At 41.5% G+C, this 26,408-nt stretch overlaps 1 protein-coding gene across 1 annotated transcript in view; it reads left to right on the top strand.

The window, feature by feature from the left end:
* Positions 1–26,408, top strand: part of LOC121848047 (WD repeat-containing protein 7-like) — a 244,397-nt gene that overhangs the window by 200,710 nt on the left and 17,279 nt on the right. Inside the window, exons 7-10 of the mRNA XM_042331965.1 lie at positions 2,634–2,751; positions 4,102–4,251; positions 6,246–6,328; positions 8,245–8,344. Coding sequence (XP_042187899.1) covers positions 2,634–2,751; positions 4,102–4,251; positions 6,246–6,328; positions 8,245–8,344 — 451 coding nt within the window. The remainder of the gene's footprint in view (positions 1–2,633; positions 2,752–4,101; positions 4,252–6,245; positions 6,329–8,244; positions 8,345–26,408) is intronic.

Below are 26,408 nucleotides of genomic sequence, written 5' to 3'. Positions count from 1 at the left end.
TCTGCTCTTCAAAATTGTGCCAATGTATCCAGACAGTCGCTGAAAATACGTAGTACAAAATATGTAGTGCGTGCCTTTAATACACCTTGTCCAAGTCAATGATAACAACAGCATTACCCTGTATAGCGCCTTTCACATTGAGAGGACGTCCCAAGGCGCTGGATAGTCAGTGTTTCAGACCCGAGCTGGGGGTCGGGATAGGGCAGGGTGGAGCAGTGAGGGGAGCAGGATGCTCAAAAGCACGGTGGAAGAGGAGGGTCTTGAGATGGGTCTTGAAGGAGACAAGGGAGGGGGTGAGGCGGAGGGACTGCAGGATGGAGTTGTAATAAAATAAATAGGAGGCTTGTGTTAATAATAATAATAATCCTTTCATTTGATATAGCGTCTGATCACGTCGTCGAGACGCCTCAAAGCACTTCACAGAATATACTGTAAAGTGGATCGACTGTGTACCTTGTGGGAGAAATGTGCTCAATGCAAATAATTCTTACTGGAAAGGAATTCACATTTATCCTTGACGTAATGAGATGATAGTCGATGGATTAACAGTGTGCATCAGAATAATTTCAGCGGACGCAATTATAAGGCAATAATTGGCATATGATTGCCGTTAAATATCTTTTGGGATTTTTGAAGGAAAATTGTTATATGAGGTCTATGTGTATAGAATGCTAAATTCAAGTTAAAAATGATTAATCTCCAGATCATCATCCTCTTTTTAATTGACTCCTTAATTTGGATTCTTTTGAATCAGGAGGACATTAAAGGATATGCGTACAAATACACGCACCACTGCACATTACGGAAAACTTTGTGATGTGCTTGGAGACATTTCAACGTGCTAATGCACATTATCAAATGGAAGGATTATTATTAATATTGTGACACCCGCCCCTCACTATTAATTCAAAGAAACAAGGAGATTTTTCTTCCCTATTTGCCCTAGTCAATATTCTCCTTCTCAGACAAATTAAAATTGGCTACTGATTGAATTGGCTCGTGATCGAGTTCTATCACTCTTTAAGCGTTCTAAAACATTACCCACCCGAAGGGAGCTATATAAATACAAGTTGTTGTTGTTCTCAGCTCATTGTTGTCTGCAGGATGCTACCAGTGCAGGATTAGCTGCCGCATTTGTCTCCAGAAGAGCATTCCTGTCTTTGTAACTGATCCGATTTTTCCAGGAGCTTTTTGAGATGTTGTCATATCAATTGTGAAACTGTCCATCTCCGGAGTAATGTTCCTTTGTTTGAACAGATTGTGCTGTGCAATTAAGAAACGCGTTGAAATTTTTAATTTCCTATAAAATGTTAACCACATGGTTGTAAGTAATCCTGCAAGAAATATAAGCAACAAAATTCAAATGCTGGAAATAAGAAACATAACCGACAGTGATAGCAATAACAACAACTTGCATTTATTTGCACCCCTTCACATAGGATAATTATTCGGGATGCTTTACGTTAACTGGGTCAGATTCTGAGCAAAGGAGGAGTGGGGTGTTATCCTGGGCACAGGCAGATTGGTAACCTTTTAAGGAGGACTTAAAGAGGATTGGAGAGAAGGCAAGACCGAGGGGTTGAAGCAGGGAGTTCCAGATGTTAGTGATGCAATAGCTCAAGCCTCGGCTACCGTTGGTGGCATGGAGGGGCAGGGCATGGGCACTAGTTAGCAAGTGGGTGGTGGGGAGGGGTGGTTGCGGACAGAGGAGTGAGGTAGGAGAAGATCACAGGGATTGGGAGATGCTCAGTTTGAAGGATGAGGACTTTGAAGTTGAGCTGGATACAGAAGCACATTCATCAATATTACCTTCAAAAGGCTGAAACATCATTCATTAATTAAAAAAACACTGATCACTATCCCATTTTGCTTTTGATTTTGATATTAATTTTATTTTTCATCAGATATGTGTTTTGGGTTGAATTCACGGGACTTCGATATTCCCGATATTCGATATTGTGAAGAAATTTTGAGTCTTTCTCCCAGTTATTCGCCTTTTTCCATTTTCAATCCAATTTACCTTCCAAATCCAAATTTGCTCGTCTCATTGTTGTTTATGGGACGTCATTGGTGCAGATTAGAACAGCGTTTACACGTGTAACAACATCCACTTTCCCTTCTGATTAATCAGCCAGTAAAGTGTTCCGAGCCATTCGTTTTGATGTGAAAGACGTTACATAAATATTTATATAGCTATTATTATAAATAAAACTCCAAAAACTAACCTGGCACAATTTCAATTCATTTATAAGATCTAAACTCGATATCTTCGCCTCCAGTCTAGAGGGTAGATTTGTTAGCAATTAGCTCCCTCCTCCCTCCCCCCATTTTATTTGTTAAACCATTTTATTTGTCAAGCAGATGTGCACTATGTCGAACGGTACAATTACTTGACGTTGTAGCTGATGCTGGGATTTGTTGCATTCTAATCACTCCGCATTGTTGCAGTCCATTATTTTCGAACTGTTTGAATGATTCCACTGACCTTGAAGTGACATTATAAGCTTGGTAATCTTTTCGCTCTGTATTTCTAATGTTTTCTTTTCTCTCTCTCTCTCTCTCTCTCTTTCTCGCTCTCTCCCTCCCTCCTCACACCCCCTCCCTCTCCTTTTCTCTCATTTGATCCCGTTTAGCAAACTGCCGGTACTGCCTCTTAGCCCAGCCGCAGATTCCGCCCGCTCAGCACGTCATGCTCTCTCGCTCATAGCCACAGCCAGGCCTCCAGCCTTCATTACCACTATCGCACGTGAGGTGAGCATCAGTGACGTGTGTTTGTGTTTGCTTACAAATATCACAGTTGCCACGCTTGACAGTAATTCGCTGGGAAGCGTTTCAACACGGTAGGCGCTAAATCAAGCGCAAGGCTTATTATTAGGGCATTACTAGAAGGCAAGCAACTGGTTCGCCTGCCTTTTCAATCATAGTTCTTGTGCAATCTCTAATTTAGGGTGGTCGGGAATAGTGATATCCTTTCTCCCTCCGAAACCAAGAGTAACACTCCTTTAAAAAAAACGTGGTCACTCAATTCACGACTGTGTCCCACCACCTTGGGACTTCCTCCCAACGTGAAAGGCGCTATACAAATGTAATTTGTTGTTTGTGGGACACTGCTGTGCGCAATTGGCTGCTGAGTTTTGTCCACAAAATACGCAGTCAATCTACTTGACAATACACTTCCTGAAGCATTTTGAGACAACATGATAAGGTGTCGTATCAAATGCAATAATAATATTGTGCGAGTCTTGCCAGTTAGTGTCAGAGAGCTGTTTGACCACAGAGTGGGGAACATATCCCTCAGCCTGGTCCTTTCTTCATTATCTGATGGACTCCTGCATGCCTCACCTTCTGTGAAAGATCTCTGGATTCAAAACCAGAACCTTCTGCTCCGGTCCTCAGTTGACTGTGCTACCCGGGATTCAGTTACAGTGACATTTGCTCAAAGTGTGTACTCTCATTGACATTTTGCCTCCTTCAACGCTTTTTGCATACAAATGTTTGTGATTGTGCTGAGATTTGTGTGTCAGCCTGGCTTAGTTGGTAGCAACTCTTGCCTATGAGAGTCAAAAGGTTGTGGGTTCAAGCGCCACGTCAGAACTTGGAACTCATACAGTCTAAATACTCCGCTGCAATCCTGCAGGTATGCTCGTCGATTGGCAGATCACTTTCCGAGGGTAATAATTCCTTTTTAAAAAAAAATTATTAAAAATGTAATAAAAAGTCACTCAATCCATGACTCTTTATAAGAACATAAGAACATATGAATTAAGAGCAGGAGTAGGCCTTTGGGCACCTCGAGACTGCCCCGCTATTCGATAAGATCATGGCTGATCTTCAGCCCTAACTTTAATTACCTGCCCTACCCCATATCCCCTAATCCCTCTGTTTTTTAAAAATCTATCAGTGTTTATGGAACACTCCTGTGTGTGATTGGCTGCTGGGTTTCGCCCACAAACACAAAGTCAATTTTGCCCACAAATATACAGTCAATTCACTTCACAGTATAATCCGTGAAGCTCTTTGAGACATCTCAAAGACATGATAAGGCGCTATATCAAATGCAAAGATTATTGTTATTATTAATGTGAGAATATATTTCTGTAGGTTCACCGACACACTGTTCTGGCAGCCAACACTCAGTCCCAGCCAAACGTTCACACCAGCACCTTGTCCCGCGCAAAGAATGAAATCCTGCGGGTGGTCGAGATTCTGATCGAGAAGATGCCGTCAGATGTCGTGGACCTCCTCGTGGAGGTAAGTAAAAGGACGAAGGTTTGGTATCTAGATTGAAACTTTTTTTTCAGGTCGCTAGGACACAAGAGGCTATCCGTGTGTTGTTTTCAACTGGAAATATGTTCATATTGCTATCGTATAGCCATTGTGGAGTCCTATAGCGGTTAGAGCACTCGCCTCGCAAATGAGAGGAGCCGGGTTCGATTCCCGGCAGGGCGAAACCGTAGGCAAGTTTTCTTACCCCACATGCCTCTGTTTATCTAGCAGTAGGTAGGGACCCGGTTGTTAGTCAATTGACAGATCGCTTTCCGGGATTTATAATCCCTCCCCCAAAAAGCATGGTCACTCAATCTGCAACTGTTTGTGGACGCTGCTATACACAATTGGCTGCCTCATTTCACCCACAAAACACACAGTCACTCCACTTTACAGTATATTCTGTGAAGCGCTTTGAGACGTCTCAACGACATGATAAGGCGCTATATCAAATGCAAGGATTATTATTATTCCCAGATTTAAAAGGATTGCCCATTCTGATTTGGTAGAAATGTCACAGCCCCAGACCTAAACAATACCAGATCTAAAGTGGCCCAATGTATTGTTCTTCCCAAATCCCTTTGCCTTGTATTTTCTCTCCTCACCTTCAAAACCATGTTAAAAACAAACCTCTTTGACCATGCCTTCAGTCAACATCCCCATTCCCCCTTGTTTTGTTGTTACTGTTGTGGTTGCTCGGGAATCCCTCAGTTGGGTTTGTGAAGCTCTTCAAGGCAGTGATTTTGGGTGAAAGGCACAAAACAGAAGGGCCAAATGGCCTACTTAACACAATCTTGCAATACAAGTGCAACTTGGCTAGTGCCTGATTCTGTTGAAAGTAGCCACTCTCCAAATGTCAAATAGTGAAGCTGGATATTCCTCCACTATCCATTAGTAACGGGTGTTTAATATGGGAATAGACTCCTCAGGTGGCTTATTACTAAGGACTCAGGTTAAATTCAGACACGCCCCACTTAGCACTCTACCTCAGCCCCGATTTTTATGAGGTCAGCAGAAGTCACGGTTGGTACTGATTTGTTCTTGATTATATTCTCGCTGTGACTTTTACAGCAGAATTAGCTCCACCACCACATGTAACTCACTTGCTTCTCAACCTTGGTTGTAGTTGCCATCTGAACTCCAATAAACGAAAGATTTATGAAACTCAGCATTAAGACGTACCAATCTGGTGTCTGTAATACCATTTCTCACAGGGTTAAAGGGCTATTTTGAAGATGGAACCAGAACATACTGCAAATCAGGACATTTCTACGATCTATTTTTATTTTGGAATTGAATTAAAATTTAATTTCCGGCTCAAATAGCTGTGCCTGCAAGGTATCACTGTCGGCTCACCTTGGTTGTTAATATTCACCACCTGGGCTCCTGTTTATTGCACAAATGCAATGACAGATTATTGATCAGCAAAGGGGGAGACATAAACATGCAGAGTTTTGGGAATCTCCCCTTAATTAGGAAACTAATTTCTAGATAGGTCAGAAATTATATTAATTTATACATTACTATATTAATATAATGGCCCAATTATAACACAATATTTGAGGGGAGGGGTTGGGGTCCTAAAATTCCAACCAGTACTTTTTTGGGTCACCAAGGATGTCTGACACATGTGGAAACCCACCATCATGCTTACTGCGTACCTAATACGTCCCTGCAGCACTCCCCCAGTATTGCACTGGAGTGTCAGCTAAGACTGTGAGCTCAAGCTCCAATATGTTGATAGGAATTGAACCTTCTGACCCAGTGGCAAGGGGCCTACACAGACTGAGGCCATCCTGACATCTAACTAAAATATGTAGATATACAATTATACATTGATTAAAATATTATAGATCAGTTTACTGGTGAGTATTGTCAGGTGGCCAACAAAGGTTTGCTCTGCATAATCATTCACTGCAATAAATCTGGAGAGTGCAGTGTTATTATTAACCCCTGGCCATCCTTATTTATTCTTTCAGGTTATGGATATTGTCATGTATTGCCTCGAAGGGTCCTTGATCAAGAAAAAAGGGCTTCAGGAATGTTTTTCAGCAATTTGTAGGTCAGTGTTTTTTTTAATGATCTTTCTGCATGGATAGGTATTCCTGGCTTCCCAATAGCAAATGGGAATGAAGAGCTGATCTGCTCCATCTAGTAAGTTTAGTGATGTGTCTTTCCAAACTTTTAAGTAAATGCGGCACCAAAAATTATAAGCTGATTTTATACATCTGCGCTGGTGCTCCAGTGCAGTGCTGGGATGTCTCACTGAGATATTGAACCGAGGGCTCGCCTGCCTTTAAAGGTTAAACATTAAGGATCTCATTGCACTGTTCGAAAAGAGTATGGAGTTTCTCCTAGTCTCCTGATGAACAATGCCTCCAGGTAAAACCAGTCACTCATTTCTATTCACAGCTGTTTGTGTGACATTGACTGCCATGTTCACCCACAAAATACAGTCACTACATTTTACAGTAAATCCTGTGAAGCACTTTGGGACATTTCAACGACAGGCAGTATATCAAATAGAAGGATGCAATATTTATCACTTTTAAATTTTATGAAATGCTGCTAATTTCACTCCTATCATTTTATGTCTGCTGCAGTTTCTTAAATGTGTGATAAACAGTTATTCCAGTTGGTTGCCCGAATACATTCAGCTTCACACCTAAGAGTTTATCCTTCAACTATTTAGTGTTCAGTTTACTTTGGTAGCTCTTGCACATACAAGTGCCTTTCACAATTCGGCCCACCCATTCTGCCAGGTGATAGTGATAGTGATGGCACTTGATTATACTACGATAAACCCTATATTGTTCTAGAAAGAGATTTAGCGTTTATATATTGCTTATATTGCTTTATCCCTCCACAGCCAAATTATTGTTAATAATAATAATCCTTTCATTTGTTCCTTTCATGTCAGGAGTATGCCTCAAAGAGCTTCACAGGGTTTACAGTATATTTTGTGAGTGAATGCGGAAACTAATTGGTGCAATGTCCAACAAACAGCATAGTATTGCTGAGGGATTCTTAATATCCACCTGATCTAATAAAGATCTTCCTTCGGATGAGATGTTAAACCGAGGTCCCGTCTGCCTGTTCAGGAGGATGTTAAAGAATCCACGGCGCTATTCAAAAAGAGAAGGGAGTTTCTCTCGGTGCCTTGGCCAACAATCTCCCCATTTAAAAAAAATTGGTCATTCGTTTCATATGTGTGGCTGTGTGAGGGGTACATTGCTATGTGAATTTGGACTGCGGTGTTCGCCTACGAATACACAGTCTCTCCATTTCGTAGTAACTCCTGCGAAACACTATGAGACCTCTTTCCGACATGATAAGGAGCTATCCCAAATGCAAGGCTTACTATAGTTATTATTTTTTATAATTTATAGTAGTAACTTATAATAATTATGGGCAGGCTGGAACAAGCTTGATGGGATGACTGGCCTGTGCCTGTTCCTATGAATTACACATTTTAGCATTCTCTTTAGCCCTGAGCGCGGTGAGTTCCTGAGTATATGCTTATCAGATTTTGAAGCACAGTCCACTTGCAAACCACAGGCACTGCCATTGTAATCAGGGTCAATAGCAGAAGCCGAAAGACATGTCCAGAATTGGTGAATTTGGTAGTGCAGAGGTGGTATATGATTTGTGTAGCAAAGGAGAGGAAGTCTCCTGCTTGCATGCTAATATAGGACTGTATCAAGCTCACTAAATGGCCTATGTACAAGTGTAAGAATAGGTCTTGTGCACGGTCTATTGGTTTGGAATCAATAAAAAACACTAAATTAGGATTATGTGTTAAAAATAATCATATATGAATTTTTGAAATTTAGCAAAGGGATTTGAGACTTGCTAATTTAGTTTGCAGCATCAGTCAGTTCATTGCTACAGTGCAACAGAAGATTTCAGGCCTGTCGGTGATTAATAACAATATAGTAATAATAATAATCCTTGCATTTGATTCTGTGTGAATTTCAGGTTCTACATGGTGAGCTCCTGCGAGAAAAGTAACAGAATAGCAGTGGGATCGCGACACGGCTCAATGGCTTTATACGACATCCGCACAGGAAAATGCCAGGTAAATAAATCACCGTGACTTCCTCTCCATAAACTCTGAAGGTGATTGAGGAGAGAGACTTTCATTGCAGCCTTTGACTTGCCATGGTGGGGTAACCTTATGGATAAGGCAAAGGAAATCAATAATTTAATGAGGGGCTTGACTGTACACAGCTCCCAGTGTCTTCATTCAGTGTAACAGAAATGCTGCCATAGATGGGTTAATGGCAAATGTATACATTGCATCTATTACAGAAAGGCGGGCAGCTGAAAGCTGGTTATCATTAATGCGATCTATCATTTTATTACTGATAATCGGAACCTGTGTTACTGAGAGGTTTTGACTGTTGCCATTCAATGATGCATTTGCTAAACCTTGCCTCGTGGTGTCTCCATATTTGTCTCTGTATTAATCTGTGCTGTGACTGTCTCTGATCACTTCCTCTTTGATAGGGGGTTGAGTTGCAATGATAAATGTGGAAGGTGTTGGAGTCATGCAGATTGGCTTTGTGGCTTCTGAAATTTATACCTACCCACGTTGCTGTTCAAGCTTCCAAATTTGTCTTGGAAAAAACGTTGCTTTTAATGTATTCTGCATTCATTCTTCTCATCGTGTGTCAACCTGACGCAGTTGGTTGCATCCGTATCTGAGTCAGAAAGCTTTGGGTTCAAGCCCCACTTTGTGACTGAACTTCGGAAGTTTGGGCTGACATTTCAGTGCTGTGCTTGGAGCACTTTACATAGCTGTTTGGGCATCTGAGCCATGTTGTGGGAGCTGAATAGGGTGAATCGGGTGGGGGAGAGAAGGTGACTGAAAGAATCTCAGATTGCTTTCCTAACTTCCTATAGGAGACATGAAAATCCCCCTCTGTCTATATCGACAGACTTGACAACAAGTGAATTGAATCCACAACCTCACCAGTAAATAATAATAATCCATGCATTCGATATAGTACATTATCACGTTGTTGAGATGACTCAAAAAGCACTTCACGGAACATAGTGTAAAGTGGATTGACTATTTTGTGTGCGAAATGCGGCAGCCAATTGCGCACAGTAGTGTCCCATAAATAGTCGGGGATTGAGTGACCAGTTTTTGGGGGAGTAAAGCGATAGTGCTGTCTTCTGCGCTAAGCTGCATGTGGTTTAGACTTTATCTATAGGGTCTAAGCCATGTTCTATACTGAAATGCAGAGCTTGATGGCTTGTGTTCAAGGTAGCCTCGCTGATCTGGAGTGTTGAGAATGCAGTTTTGAGCCCCCACCCTCAACAACAACTGAAGTGACCTCAATCTCTGCAGAATAGGATTTTACAATTGCAACAAAACTTTGTGTCTGTGTTTTTAAAAAATCCTGAGGAAGGCAATTGTTCCCCCATGAATACTTGACGTTAAGAGAGAAAGAACAACTTAGAATTATACAGCACCATTCGCAACTCTTGATTGCACTTCGAACAGTTCAGCTTAGTAAAGGTACCAGAGGAAACCAAGATGCAGGCTGATAAAAGGGATAACGTGGTTGTTTCAACTGTGATACAGTAATTAGGTGAAGGGATGGTTCAGCCAGATGAGACCCTGACTGTGACAACCCTATACATCTGCGATCTAACTCGCCAGCACTTTCATCAGAGTCAGTGATGTTATCCCCGGTTTCCTTTTGAAAACCTTTCATTTATTCCCAAACCATTTTTTTGCTTTATTAAATATGATTCGGTATTTTCTCTTCCCCTCCACCACCCTCCCATTAGAATGTCTGGCTTTTGTACAGTAGTAAGAATCGGAAGACTTTAGATGTCTCTACATGTATATTATTCCACTGAGAATTGTTTGCAGGATTCTCAAATCTAAGGAAGTCCCATTCGTGAAGGCAGTTGGGACAGATAAATATTGTGGATTTTTTTAATTTTAGTACCTTGGAGCAGGGTGGTTGGTCCAACTGAATCGCAGAAAACACTCTTATCCATCGCCACATGCGCAGAAAAACTTAATTTCCCACGATTCCAATTCTTATAATCCTTGCGCGTTTGGTATCGGGCCTTATCACTTCTTCGAGACATCACAAAGTGCTTCACAGGATACACTGTAAAGTGAATTGACTGTGTATATTTGTAGACAAAACACAATTCTTCCAATTTAAGTTTGCTTGCAGCGATGGATTGAATTGAGGGAAACTTAGTCTTGACCCGTTACCGCAAGTGCACTTATAGGCTGCATTGAATTACTTATATGCAGTGTAGGTTGTTGAGTCCAGCATCTCCCACATCCCAACACAAAGTTTAAAAAGTTTATATGAGTTTTACAGTAGCAGATCTTAATATTACTTCTTTCTCTGATGCTTTTTTCCCCCCTCATTTACTCCCTGTTTTTCTTCATCGTTTACTTCCTTTTTCGCTTTCTCTGCCGTTTTCTCTGTTGGTGTACACGTGTGAAGTTACGCACCTATGTACCAGGTTGCTAGAATCTTTTAGCCGGAGTCAGAGCCAATCTAGAAACTTTCGTGTAACTTCGCACGCACGCTCAATAGTTTTTGCTGGTATCTCATGGGTATGTGGACAATTAATGTGCGAATAACTGGCGTTCTGCTTGTTCATTGTGAAGTCCTGTAGCTTAGTGGTTACCGTTTGATTCCCAGGCAAGGCGAAACCTTAGGCAAGTTTCCTTACTCCACACGCCTCTGTTTAGGCTCTCTGATATGCTGCCCAGCGTGGAGGGTGCTATAGTTGTTGTTTACCTAGCAGTAGGTAGGAACCTGGTTGTTAGTCGATTGGCAGATGGCTTTTCCGGTGGTAAAAAAAAGTACTAAGAATAAATTGGTCAGTCAATTATTATTATTAATAATCCCTCAACTTTTTTTTCAAGTTTGAGCATTCAATCCATAACTGTTTGTGGGACACTGCCGTGCGCAATTGGTTGACACTTTTCACCCACAAAATATACAGTCAAATCACTTTGCGGTATATTCTGTGAAGCACTTTGAGACGCCTCAAAGATGTGAGAAGGCCCTATATCAAATACAATGATTATTATTATTACTATTTTTCTTCAAGTGCTTATCATTGTGAGATGCTCTTCTGGGCTCATCTTCAGTTTGTTCTAAGGCAATCTCCATTCTAACAACACTGGAAAAACCTTCCCAAATATTGAGTAACCCAATTGAAGAGAACACGGTCGCTAGAGGACTTCAGTTCCCCTTTTAAGAATGCTCAGCAACGCAGCACACTGCACAGCATGACCTAAACTGTTAAGAGATCACTGATTACGATGATCTGTTTTAATTTTAACTGCAAATAGTTACGGCATTCCATGCTCCGCCGATATCTCTGTTGCCCGTCATAAACGACATTGAAACGTGCTTGTGTCCTCATTCTGCGCAGTAATGTCATCCGACATTAAGAATGAAGGTTGTCTGTCACAGAGCATTTCTGAGCATAAATTCTTAATCTTGTGAAGACATCTTCCAAGGAGAAAGAAATCCACAAGGTTTTTTTTCAGTAGTGGGGTGGAGGGGTGGGGAAGAGGAGGGGGAAGCTAGTTAATGATTTAATGTAGTTGCCTTGTTCTCTGAGACTTGCATCTTAAAAGTGTACAGTGATATCTGAATAGATGTTAGCAAATGCATGCATCACCCACACCCCGACACAAAGTTTAAAAAGTTCCTAGCTCATTCCTCTAACACTGAGGATCAACCTTGTTGCTCTCCTCTGAATGTCCTCTAGGTCCTTGGAATTTGTTTGCTACTTTTCGCCCACAAAATACAGTCACTCTACTTTACAATATGTCCCGAGAAGTACTCTGAGACGTTTCAACGGCCGAGATATTATTTCCCAAACTGTTGTATCAAATGCAATTATTATTAGTTATTATTATTATTATTATTATTATCACCACCTGCAGCCTGACAAGAGCACTAAGTATGACTTCTGGGAAGCTGAACTTAACTGATGTGGCATCCTGCTTGCTTTGTTTGTTTGCTGCTGCCTCAAACTGTTTTAACACGGTCAACAGTGAAAATGAGAGTGGCAACTCAAAGGAAACTAAATTGCAGACAATCTAACTGCATGGGCATCGTGGAATGGATGAAGATTATAAAATTGGAAGAAATATTGAAATAAAAGAATATAAAATAAATATAAATATAAAATAAAATGGGCATATTTTAAAGAGAGACTTTTTATTATTATGCAAGGATAATATGCAAGGTTTAATTATAATAATCCTTGCATTTGATATATCGCTTTATCGTCATTTGAGACATCTCAAATGACTTGATAAGCTTCACAGGATATACTGTAATTTTGATTCAACATTTTTCAGGCACGCAAAAAAAAATGTTGATCTGGAGGCAAATAACCTTTTCAAAGTGGGTGTTTGCCCAGAAAACACACAACAATTCATGTGAAGCACTTTGGGATGTCCTCCTGAAATGAAAAGGTGCTATATCAAATGTAAGGATTATCATTATTATTAATAAAGGAGAATATAGTCTGGTGCTTAACAAGATTTTCTCTTAGTCTTAGCCTTAAGACCAATGGCTTTGAGACACCCTCCCAACATTAAAGGTGCGATTTAACATCATCAACAACAACAGTTTAAAGTAAATTGTACAAAAATTTAAGATCGAGCTGAATTTTTGAGACTCTTGAGTTCAGTCTGAATTCGGACGCCTGTTTCTTACGGAAAACCAGCTTCAAATCGATTGAAGAACATTCCATATCCTGCTCCACCCCCAAAAAACTTAACACAACGTCCTTGACGTTAACGCCGCGGGCAATATCCCATGCCTCTGATAAGCAATAAACATGGATAATTCCAGAAACTCATTTGTGTGTGTGTGTGTGTGTAAAAAAATAAGTGCAAGTGATTTTAAAACGACTGTGTTGCTTCCAACGCCTGCAGAGCAAAATTAAGGGTTTGCTTTTTTTTGTGGAATCTCTCTATTCGATTGACGCCGGGGCTGTGGAAAGTGGAACTGGGCCAGACTTGTTCCCATTGCCGTATTGATTTGCCCTTCAGCTGTTTGTACATTGAAGAGAACCGAGGGCCCTGTTGTTGATTATCTACACAATGTCTCTGTGTGCATTATTGACCTGGTTGCAGCGACTGCCTGTGGCTCTAGGTTTTTCCACACCGTTGCCATGGCCACCGTAATAAAACATGGTATCTCTCAGCATCCTGACTCAGCTGCCACCTGATTTCTCCCTGGCACAGCCTGAAAATTTCCAGAAAACACTAATTGCCAATTATTTTTTTTTGGCGGGAGGTGGGGGGGGGGGAGGGAGAGGGAGGAAACGGATTCTGTGAGTTGCAATAGAATTGTGCGAAGGGGTAGAGGTTGTGGCTCGGCCAAAGCAAACCTTCAGTTCTTTTCTTCAGGGAAATTTGTTCGCTGACGTTTACCGATGGAGTGTCAAGTGCGCCTTGTGATGTGGATTATCAGTGGTTGTAATTATGATAATAATCCTTGCATTTGACATAGTTGTTGAGACGTCTCAAAGCGCTTCACGGGATATCCTGTGAAGTGAATTGACTTTGTATTTTGCGGGAGAAACGTGGTAGCAAATTGCACACAGCAGTCGTGCCTTGAGTAACCGAATTATTATTATTTTTAAGGGATTATTACCCCTGGAAAGCAATCTGTCAATTGACTATCAAATGGGTTCCTTCTTACTGCTGGGTAAACAGAGGCGAGGGGAGTAAGGAAACTTGCCTGAGGTTTCACTTCACTCGGAAATCAAACCTGGGTCCTGTAGTAAACATGGCAGCCTATTTACACACAACAATATCCCCACGAACAGCCATGTTTTATCAGTGATCTATTTTATTTGGGGGAATGTTGGCCAGGACACTGGGCAGGAGAAACACACTTCCCTTTTCGAGAAGCACCATGGGATCTTTAACGTCCACTTGAGCAGAGAGACGCAATCTCAGTTTATTATCACATCCAAAGGACAGCACCTATGACAATACAGTGCTTTCTCCCCTCCATCCCCGAGCACTGCCCTGGAGTGTGAGTTTCGGGTCCCATCATGGGGCTTGAACCCACAACTTTCAACTCAAAGGTTGATCTAGACTGACAATAACTAGGTTGGGTTCAGGCCCAAACTATTGTGTCAAAGTTTCTGGGAAGCAATGAAACCCATGGCTAGCAATCAGCCAGGCAGAATTATCTGCAATGTTAAACACAGATACTTGCATTTGATATACTACCTATAATATCAAGCCATCTGACGGATGATTGCTGTCAAGTGTAGTGACTATGCATTTGTAGGCAAACGGAAATTCAACCAGAGCAAGGTATTGCGAAGGGCACTGGGAGAAACTCCCTTCTCTTTTTCGATTCGCATGGTGAAATCCTTTTGCAGGCAAATGCAGTCACTGTATTTGACAGTAATTCCCTGTGAAGCGCTTTGGGACGTTTCGACCTCTTGGGTGCTGTATCAAATGTAAGGAAATGAGGATTATTATTATAGGTTAGTGGCAGTACCAAGGTTATGACTTCCCTTGTCTAAAATTCACAGGAATGTTAGTTGTTTTCCGTGCCCTATGAACACTTTCATTCCACACAACTTGTGGTTGAAACAGCCACTGAAATGAATATGGAAGAATCAATAGCCAGGAGTGATTACAATGCAGTTCTTTCGTCGAGGGGGTTCAGGTAATGTCAAATAAAGCAGGGCAGATCAAAGCTGCAGTGGTTTATAAGTGTTCTGGATGCTTGAGATGGCATTGCAGCCTTGAAATCACTCCCCCTGTACACATCCCATTTTCTATATAACTTACACAATGATTTTGTGAGGTTGGCTTTCATTGCATTAAATGCTTTGTCTTTTTGTGGCCGTTGGGGTGATCCATAGAATAGCGCTTGATGACGTAAGCTTTGCAGGTTCATTGTAAATTGACCTCTGGTGGATTATTGAATGACGAACAGCAGTTCATTATACAAAATAATGACACTGAGGGTATTCATTCCAAACTGTTGCCTTGTGTTTCAAATCTTAATTGCGTAGTCCCATAGCATATTGGTTAGAGCACTTCCTCGCAAGTGAGAGGATCCTGGTTCCCAGTCGGGGCGAAACCTTGGGCAAGTTTCCTTATTCCACACACCTCTGTTTACCTAGCAGTAAGTAGGAACCCGGTTGTTAGTCGATTGGCAGATCGCTTTCCAGGGGTAATAACCCTCCAAAAAATGTTAATTAAGTCACTCAATCGATGATTGTTTGTGGGACGCTGCTGTGTGCAATTGGCTGCCGCGTTTTGCCCACAGTGAATATATAGTGAATTCACTTTACAATATATTCTGTGAAACACTTTGGAACATCTCGACAACGTGATAAGACGCTTTATCAATGCAAGGATTGTTATTATTATAGAATACCATCTTAAAGTGTAACATTTGACTGTATAATCACGATGTTCAGGAATTACTGGCTTTCAGTGGCTGTGGGGCTGAATGTGTTCAGTCCTCTTTCACCCACAAACAATTTATCGTAAAGGTCATGCTTTGTATAATGGAGTTTCAATTTGGAATACGTTGTCACACTAGAGATTAAATTGGCTGAGGTAGAAACAATACAAATTGGTCTTTGGCTCATGTATCTGTGTGTGTGGGTGGGTGTGTATGTGGGTGTACAAAATCCGCCACTGTTAAGTGCTCCAGGATGCGCCTGGCGTGAAAGCCGTTATTGTTGCTGTTGTTGTTTCACTGAGCTTGGTCTGGCTCTCTGACTACACAAAAGCCAAGAGGATGTACAGGGGGGTTCACCAAGTCCTGTTATGCCCATGTGTTTTTTCTACATTGCAACAACTGCGACGTGGAAGAATGATGATAATTGCTGTAGAGTTTGTGATCCTTGTGGTAGAGTTTGTGACTGTTAAACATTGTATTAGAATTTGGTTGATCTATATCCTTTAGGAGCTCCTGTAAATGATCATAGGTTTGATTGGGCAATCGGGTTTCGAGTGTTCTGATCCCAATAGTTGCATGATTCTAAGAGGTGAGAAAATTGGAGGGGAGAGAAATGAAACCAGTGAAGCCAGAGGGTTTTCCATTTTAAATTAAAAGCTATCAGTTTACTTGCAGCTTTGCCTACAACTTCACAGTCACTACACTTGACAGCAAAAATCCCCTGTGAAGCTTTGAGGCAGTTTGACTTCCTAGGTGCTATATCAAACAAAATTATTAATTATTATTATTTGGAATATTGGCTTCCAGCTTCAGTTTTGCGGACAAGCAAAATGTGGGTCCTGTTCGCTCCATGACCTCTCTCTGTGTTGCGATTCATCATTGTGTCGGTGAGCAAACCCGTTTCAACAGCCCTGAGAAACATGTTTAGGTGCACTGACTACTGCAGATTGAGAAGGTGATGCACAGGTTAAATCCTGTCCATAGCCGAACTGTCAAGGTTTCCACAAACTTCCAGCCCACAATGTGTTGACCACAATTTGATGATTGTTATTGATCATTTCACAGCCTTTCAGTCACTATATGGCACTGTAACCAGCTTTGATAAACAGATAGGGCTGCAGACACTTGCCAACTGGCTAAAATAAGACTCCATCTTGATAATGGACTGAGATGAGATAGCGTTATGTGATAAAGATAATTGATGGCTTGCAGTGAATTGGAAAGCGACTGCCATAATATCTGCTGGAAAGCCTGGATCGGGAACATGTATTGAAGTATTTGTTGAGTTGGGAAAACAACGGCAAAATAGGGTACTTGCCAAGGGAAATACAATCCAAATGTATTTATCACTGATGTGGCTTCTCAAACTACTGCGTATAATCTAGTTTGACATGACTTAAATAGCTTCCCATATGAATTAGCCATTTTACTAATTGTGTTGTTTGCAATTTACTCTTATTTATTTCTCTGGCCAGTTTGGCCCTGTTCTGTTTTTTACCCTCTGAGCTGAAAGCAACGTGACTGGCACTTATTACAGTATATTTTAGTGTGACATAGTTAGAACACAATGTGATTTCTCAAATTCCCGGACAGGGCGAAATCTTAGGCAAGTTTCCTTACTCCACTCATCTCTGTTTACCTAGCAATAAGCTTTGAGACGTCTCAACGATGCGATGAGGCACGTCCCTCATCCTCTCCGCTCCACAATAGGCGACCATGCTTTCAGCCACTATGTCCCGAATCTCTGGAATTCTCTGGCTCATCCCTTCATTTTGCCCCCCTGTTCCCATCTTTAAATCACACCTGAACACTTTTCTCTTTGACCGTGCCTTCACTTACCTCCCCTCCCTTTGAGGCTCAGTGTCAAACCACACCACTGTTAAGTGCTCCGAGATGCTACCTGTGTAAATGCAAGTTCTTGTTGGCATATTATTAATTTTAGGTTGTATTTTCTTGTCATTCATTTGGATTTAAAGAGACCGCCCTACCATTGCTGTTTCAAAGAGTCTTCCTCCCGGTCTATCCTGATTTATATTCCCACCTTGTCCAAATTTACCCCCAAATTCAAATTAATTGGCTAATCATTCCTTTATTGTTTTATGGGATGTTGCTGGCTGCAGATTACCTGCCTGTTAAAACATTCATTTCCTTTCTAATTGACCTCATAATAATAATAAATAATAATCCTTGCATTTAATAAAGCATCTCATCACGTCGTTGAGACTTCTCAAAGCCCTTCACAAAATATTCTGTAAAGTGAATTGGCTAAATGAAGCAAAACACCCACAAAATATACAGTCAAACCTTTATTTTGTAAAGGGATTTAAGATGTGTATTTTGTGTGAACGGTGCTATAAAAATGGAAGTTGGCAATGATTTGTGGATTATTTTAAGAAATGCCTGCATAATAATATTATTATTAAATGCCTGCATGAAATGGCGGAAATGTGACTTAAAAAACACGCAACTGTATCTGTGACTGACTATCCCAGCGCCTCTCTACCTGTCTCTGTGATATTGGCAGCCTATGCAGGTTCATCAATCGCATCACGTCAACCACTTTATAGATTCTGTGCAAGAAGAGTTTAATCATGTGCCAAAGGAAGATCAGGTTTATTTATCATTTCACCTCCTCTCCCCATTGGAGATGCCTGAGACTTGCACTTCAAACAATAGCTCTGTTAAAAAGGATTTTTTAAGAGGCGAAGGAGCCTCTGGTTATGTAAAGAAAATAACAGACGAGCACCACAGCATTTAGAGAGAGTTCTACAAAGATCCAACACAACCTGTAATGTAATCATGCTTTCAGGCACTTATTTTTAGCATGTAATTCTGTTTGCCAGACGCCAGACTTAACAGCAACAACTTGCATTTATATAGTGCCCTTCACGTGGGGAAGTGTCTCGGAGAACTTAACAATAATAATCTTTGCATTTAATATAGCGCCTTATTGCGTATATGAGGTGTCTCAAAGCACTTTACGGGATACATGGTAAAATTAATTGACTGTGTATTTTGTGGGCGAAACACAGCATCCGATTGCGCACAGCAGTGTCCCACAAACAGTCGTCGATTGAGTAATGGAATTGAGTAATGACTTTTAAGTATTAAAAGCCAGAAATTAAATACTGTATAAGCATTAAAAGTAGGGCGGGCACAGGGAATGTGCCTGCAAGAAAGAGAATAAATATTCAAAGCCAGAAATTAAATACTGTATAAGCAAATACAGATGACATTATAAAGAATTCCACACTCAATTGGCAACTAAAATCAAAAAGGTTTTGTTTAAAAAAAGTAATTCCTAATAATGCTTAACAGTTGTTCAATGAACACTTGCCTAACCATGATTTTATTACTTTATTACTTTAAAACTCTTAAATACTAACAGTCAAATTTGAAAAGGAGCCTCTTCCTGTTGCAACATGATGCGATTTTAAAGGTTGTTGAAATGTAAATAAAAGATTGTTTTGTTGCGCGTCCAGATTTCATTATAAATTGGTAAATTATTTCAATAGCCGGCTGTAATTTTATAAAGAAATCTGTGTGGACATTTATTGCCATTTAATTCCATGGCCTTTCAATTGTAACTGCAATATCTGTAAATGGGCACCGTTTGTCACTGCAAGTTACTATTAACCCTGCAACCACTATTTTGTAACTGTTTTGACTGCTGCACAGCTGCTGATAAAGAATTCTTCCACTTATCCTGTTTGACATTTGGGAATCGTGTTGTTTTTGAATGATAATAGTAATAATAATCTTTTCGTTTGAAGTAGCACCTTATAACATCGTCGAGACATCTCAAATGCTTCACAGAATATACTGTAATGTGAATTGACTGTATGTTTTGTGGGCGAGACCCGGAAGCCAACTGTGCACAGCAGCGTCCCACATTTAAGTTATATTAATAATCTTTGATGTACCTTGATGCCAAAAGTGCTTCGCAAAGTTTCTGTTAAGTGTAGTGATTGTATTTGTAAACACACACAAAAACAATTTCCATATCACAGTCCCACAAGCAGTCATGAATTAGTGAAGGACCAATTATCTGGGGAACTGTTGGTCAGGATTATAAGATCTCTCCTGAATCTTCTCTCACCATCAATAGTCCCAGCTCTTTAGTTGATCTTAATTGAGCTTCTCGATGACTCAATGGGCCGAATGATAGCTTGTTGTAAATTTCTACAATTCAGGTTGAACAGATAATATAGATGCATTTAATTGGAAGTTAAGTATACACATGAGGAAGAAAGGTATGGAACATAGGCCATTCAGCCCCTCCAGCCTGGTCCGCCATTCTATTAGATCATGGCTGATGTGTACGTCAACTGTCGTTCACTCGCCCGCTTATGCCCCATATTATAAATGATCTGGAATTAGGAGTGCAAGCATAGTGGCTAAGTTTGCAGTTGACACCAAGCTAATGAAGGTGGTAGATTGTGAAGCTGAACAAGATAGGTTACAGGAGGATTTGAAAATTTTCATCGATTTTTTTTCATAGAATGTTACGGCACAGAAGGAGGCCATTCGGCCCATCGAGTCTGTGCCGGCTCTTTGACAGAGCAAGTCACTTTCACTACCCCAATCACCAGCTTTCTCCCCATAATCCTGCAAACCCGTCTTCCCCAGATACCTATCCAGTTCTCTCTTAAAAGCTGTTATCGAATCGGACTTCACTACCCTTTCAGGCAGATCATTCCAAATTTGAACAACGCGCTGAGTGAAAAAATTTCTTTTAACCTCCCCTCTGCTTCTTTTGGTAGATATCTTAAGACAGTGACCATGGGTCACAGACACACCTACCAGCAGAAACAGCTTTTCCTTATCGAGCCTGTCGAAACCTTTCATGATCTTGAAGACCTCTATCAGGTCCCCGCATAACCTTATCTGCTCTAATGGGAAAAGTCCTAACTTCTCCAGCCTGACCTCATAGCTAAGGTTCCCCATTCCTGGTATCATTCTCGTGAATCTCCTCTGCACCCTTTCCAGTGCCTTAATGTCCTTCCTGAAGTAAGTTGCCCAGAACTGGACACAGTACTCCAGCTGAGGCCTAACCAGTGTTTTGTATAGATTAACCATCACCTCCGTACTCTTATACCCTATGCCCTACTAATAAAGTATACTCTACTAATAAAGCTCAGTAATAATAAACTATACTAATAAAGCTCAGTACACCAAATGCCTTTTTTACTGCCTTATCTACCTGCTCCGCTACCTTTAATGATTCGCCTACTTGAACTACTTGAAATACGTTCACCCCCTTAAGATTGAGCTACCAAGTCTATATTATCTCCTATCATTTTTCCTACCGAAGTGTATCACCTCACACTTATCCACATTCAAAATACTTGGGAATTGGGCAGATCGGTGGCAGATTCAATGTGGAGAAATGTAAAGTACTTCACATGGGGACAAATAACCCTGGAAAGGACTTATTTAAACAGTAGAAAAATAATATGTATGAAACATAAAAGGACTTGGGCGTCCTGATTGATACTAAATTGAAGCTCTCCAAACAATGCTGTGGAAGTGAGTAAAGCAAACCAGATGTTGGAATGTATCAAAAGATCAATAGCAAGCTGAAATAGTGGGGTAATCCTGCGACTGAATTTCCCCACCAGAGGAAATAGTTTCTCTGTAGCTACCCTGTAGAATCCCTTTATCATTTTCAACTCCTCAATCAGATCACCCAAGTGAGGAAGGGAGGAGTGGATGGAAACTCACATGGAGTATAAATATTCGCACAGACTAGTTAGACTGATTGGCCTCTGTCCATGCAGTGTCCAATCCATGTAAATCTAAGATCCCATGTTCCAAGTACTCCTGAAAACCCACCTATCTGACCATGGTTTTGATCCATATCTTCATACCCCTCCTTCCCCCCATTCCTGCCTTCCTCAGTGATCCACTGACTCTTCAGTAAAGTACTTCAAGTCATTTATCCAACATGAGAGCCTCTAGACACATACCAGTTGTTGGGGCGTAATTATAGTTCTGCTAAACCTGATGGAGGGGATAAGAATAACCAGGCCATTGAAGGCTTCTTCATTACTTGCACAGTCGCTTCCTGCTCAGTGAATTATCAGCAGCGAAATTGAGTTAACTCTGAAAGCAGAGCTGTGCCAGACGATTATTTTGTTAATGGCATGTTCTGTGAATTAGTCAAATATTCGAGTGCATTAAAGCATCATCAGAATGTTGGGACTTCCTGATTAAATGCTCCTTCAGATTCGTGCCCAGGACTCTGCTCGTGTGCAGCTACAGCCAAACAAATGGTTCCTGGTGACGCTTTCTCCGCCAGCTAAAATAATGTTAAAAACCTTTGAAAAGGAAATATATCCCTGCCTCTTATTAATGTAGTAAGTTTGCTAAACGTGGAGTCCTGTAGCATAGTGGTTAGAGCACTCGCCTCACAAGTGAGAGGACCTGGGTTCGATGCCCACGTGGGGTAAAACCTTAGATAAGTTTCCTTACTACACACACTCTGTTTACCCAGCAGTAAGTAGGAACCCAGTTGTTAGTTGATTGGCGGATTACTTTCCGGGGGTAATAATCCCTCCCAAAAAAATTGGGCATTCAATCCTCAACTGTTTGTGGGACACTGCTGTGCGCAATTGACTGCTGCGTTCCGCCCACAAAATACAGTCAAGCCATTTTACAGTATAATCTGTGAAGCGCTTTGAGAAGTCTCAAAAATGTGATAAGGCGCTATATCAAATGCAAAGATTTTTATTATAAACCTTCAGAGAGAACTGAATGTTTATCTGCTCCAGGATGTAGCTGGACAATGTAGCCATAGGTATAGACTGAGAGGATTATTTCCAAACATAATTATTTCCTGTCTAATTTGTTTTTGAAAGAATGAACACTTTGTGTTTACACCGTCTCCCCAAGGAGCCTGTTCCATATGTTTACTACTCACTCACTGAAGTCGTGTTTCCGCAGATTTGTTCTGAATTTAACCCCTTCAATCGCAGGCTGTGTCCTCTGGTTCCGATAGTTAAGAATAAAGTAGTTACCTGATGCGTCTGAGTTCTGAGGATCATCACAGTTGGTATGGAACAATATCATGGGAAATTTGTTTAAATGGCTTTGGGTTCCAGGGAGTAGTGTGCGCTGGTGAAGTGCATGATGAGCGCAGTGTGGTGAATTCTGAACAGACCCACTCAATGGCTGAATGGCCTATTGTGGTTCATTGATTTCCCATGTCTCTGTACCAAAAGGGGTGTAAAAGACACCTTGGTGTTTTGGACAAGACACATTTCATATCCGTACATTCTGGCGTACTGAGTACTTGAATCGGATGGCTTCCTTTACTTCAGCTATAGCTTCTCTTCAAAGCGCTGGAAATGGACCAAGTAACTCAAAAGGAATATTAACAGGAATGTGTACATTTTAGACAATGTAAAAGATGACTTCCCTGACCAGTGCGAAATGTAAATGTGAGAGCTACGTATTTCTGTCTGTGGATTTTTATCACTGTCTTTCTGTTCTTTGTTGTCAGTGTTACACGAAGTGAAATTACAAATGGTTGTAATCCAGGGTACTTTACAAAGCAAAGCAGTAATCTAGGATTGACATTAATGGGAAGTCAGAAAACAGATCTTCATCCACAAAGAAGAAGGAAAATCACAGGGCAATTAAAAAACTTTGGATAATTTCTGACAATTACAGAATAGGGACTGTGTTTTTGCAGGTGAACATGGCAGCTAATTTTGCCCACAGCAAAGTCCCACAAACAGCAATGAAGCGAATGACCAATTTTATGTGGGGGATTGTTGACCAGTAGTAGCCTGGAAAAAACTCCCTTATCTTTTCCAATAGTGTCATGAGATTGTTAAAGTCCACCTAAACAGGCAGACGGGACCTCGGTTTAACATTCCATCCAAAGCATGGCAACTCCAACAATGCAATGCTTTCTCAGTATGTATGGAGTCCTGTAGCTCAGTGGTTAGAGCACTCGCTTTGCAAGTGAGAGACCTGAGTTCAATTCCAGGCAGGGCGAAACCTTGGGCAAGTTTCCTTACTCCACACGCCTAATAATAATCCCTCCAAAACAAAAACAATAATAAATTGGTCATTTTCAATCTACGACTGTTTGTGGGACATTGCTGTGCGCAATTGGCTGCCGCGTTCGCCCACAAATATACAGTCAATTCACTTTACAGTCTATTCTGTGAAGCGCTTTGGGACGTCCTCCCGACGTGAAAAGCGCTATATCAAATGCAAGGATTATTATTATTATTATTATTATTATTACAGTGGTGGGGGGTTAACCCTGGAGATGAGCTCAAATCCCCAGTGTGTGACTTAAACCCACAACGTTACGACCGAAACGTGAAAGTGCTACCAATTGAGCCAAGCTGATTACTCCTTTCCAAGTCCCAAGTAGCTATCTCAGGGTCTGGCATTGCAGATCCATTGAGTCAGTCAGCTGCTTGGCTATCTTGACCAAGACGAGAGAGAAAAATTAATGATAGGGAGGAATGTTGACTAAGTAAGGCCGAAATACGCATTCATAACAGCCAGGCTTGACTATGTAAATTCTCTGCTTGTTGGTCTCCCCAGCTGCTCCCTCCATAGATTGCAGACCATCCAGAACTCTGCAGCCTGTGTCATCTCCCGCACCAGCCTCCGTGACCCTATCACCCCCATCTTGCCCGACTCCACTGGCTTCTCATCACAGGGGATACAGTTCAAGATTCTGGTCCTCACCTTCAAAGCCCTCCATGGCCCTCCAACCCCCCTACCATTGCAACCTCCTAACCCCCTACCATCCTGCCCACTCCCTGCGCTCAGCGGGCTCCAGCCTGCTTCACGTCCCCCGCCTCACAGCCCTTCTGCCGCTCTGCCCTCACCCTCTGTAACTCCAGCCCGAGGTCCCTCCCTTGCCTCCTTCAAGACCCATCTCAAGACCCTCCTTGTCGACCATCCTTTTGATCACCCTGCTTCCCCCCCTGACCTCCCCCCTCCCCAATCACAACCCCCAGCTCAGGTCCGAAACATTGACTGTCCAGCGCCTTGGGACGTCACCCAACATGAAAGGCACTATACAAATGTAATTTTGTTGTTGTTGTAATTGATGAATCAGTAATTTCAGGCCTCGTAGCAGGTCTATGCAAAGATCTTTTTCCATTGACCCTTGTGAAGAGCTGTACAGTAATAGAGCGGTTATATATGACTTTTAATAGCGCTGGACAATTCAGTAGGTCTTGGCATTCCTGTTCAGACAGCTCTTAACACAATCATCTACCCTGCTATGGCATGTGTCAATAGCTCAGAGCATCCCAGTAAATGATGTACGGCAGTTTATAAGTGGAATGGCCCAGTGAGTTTTATGGGAATAGCTACAGTGCGTATTAGCTGAGCTTTGAGGAAAGGTTGCACCATTGGAAAATTTGACAGGTGATCAGAACCTAGATCTACTGGATCTATATATATATTTATAATAATTATTTTCATCTATGGTCACTTCCTTACTGAAACTTGAAGGATTATATATTTTTCAAAGCCCTCCATGGCCTTGTTTTGCTGTTGGTTACCATTGGTCCTCCCAACATGAAATGCACCATACAAATGTAATTTATTGTTGCCACCCCCACCCCCTCCCCCCACCCCCTCCTTCAAGGCCTGTCTCAAGACCTTCCTCTTTGACCGTGCCTTTGGCCACACCCCAAGCCTTACAACCCCCCCCCATCTCAGTTGCAAACCCTTAACTGTCTTGGGACGTCTTTTTAACCTGAAAGGCGCTGTATAAGTGTAATTTGTTGTTGTTGCAGTCCAAGCCCCTCCCGCCCCAGTTTCCCAATCCCATTCCTGTCCCTACCTACACACATATTTTCCGACTCCTTTTGACCCTCTCTTAATCTCCTTCCCATCTTTGACTGCACTTAAAGTTCAAAGACACTTTAAAGAGAACATCTGGGAAGGCAAGCCTTGAAACCAGAGGAATGGAGTCAGGGGTTGCAAGTTCTCGAACGTCGAGCGCTTTGGTATGTCCTCCTGTCATGAAAGGTGCTATACAAATGCAATTTGTTGTTGCTGTTGAAGGGGGGGAAAGCCTCATCTTATAGTTCAGGGAGCAATAGTGAATGTATGCCTTGGATCGGGGATCTTTGGGAAGTGGGGGGGACTCAGATTAACTTGTGTGCAGTCAGTTGTTGCCCCTGTTTTTTTTTCAAAATTGAATTGTAGCAGAACGGGTGCAAACATGTCCGGAGATAACAGAGGTTTAAGTCATTGTATCTTGTGAAGCTGGACTCTCAGTGGAGTCGATAGACGAGACCAATCAATTGAAATTCCTCTAATCACCCATGTAATTCCAACCTAAGCGGCACAAAATGTATCGCATCTTCAAGTGATGGAAACCAGAGGGGGGTTTGGGCAATGCTCTATCGGACGCCAGTTGTGAGATACGGATGGATGGATGGCAGTTTTAATATTTTGTATTCGCTCCGCACTTTTGCTGACAAAGTGCACATTTTCTACTTCCACCCTGTTAAAATCCTATTTCACTGAGTTCTGATTATGCATCACAATTGAGTGCATTTTTTCCCCCTTTGCTTCTCACAGTTGAGCTCTTTCATGCTGCCTAGACTCGTGTTATCCTTAGGCCCCACTGCTTTCTTGTTGGATGAAATTGCTACCTTTGACATTTTATGATTTAACATCACAAGTCTGATG

The sequence above is a fragment of the Callorhinchus milii genome, unplaced genomic scaffold (assembly GCF_018977255.1).
Source record: "Callorhinchus milii isolate IMCB2004 unplaced genomic scaffold, IMCB_Cmil_1.0 Scaffold1, whole genome shotgun sequence".
NCBI lineage: Eukaryota > Metazoa > Chordata > Chondrichthyes > Chimaeriformes > Callorhinchidae > Callorhinchus > Callorhinchus milii.
Note: the sequence above shows the minus strand (reverse complement) of the source record. Positions and strands in the feature narration are given on the sequence as shown.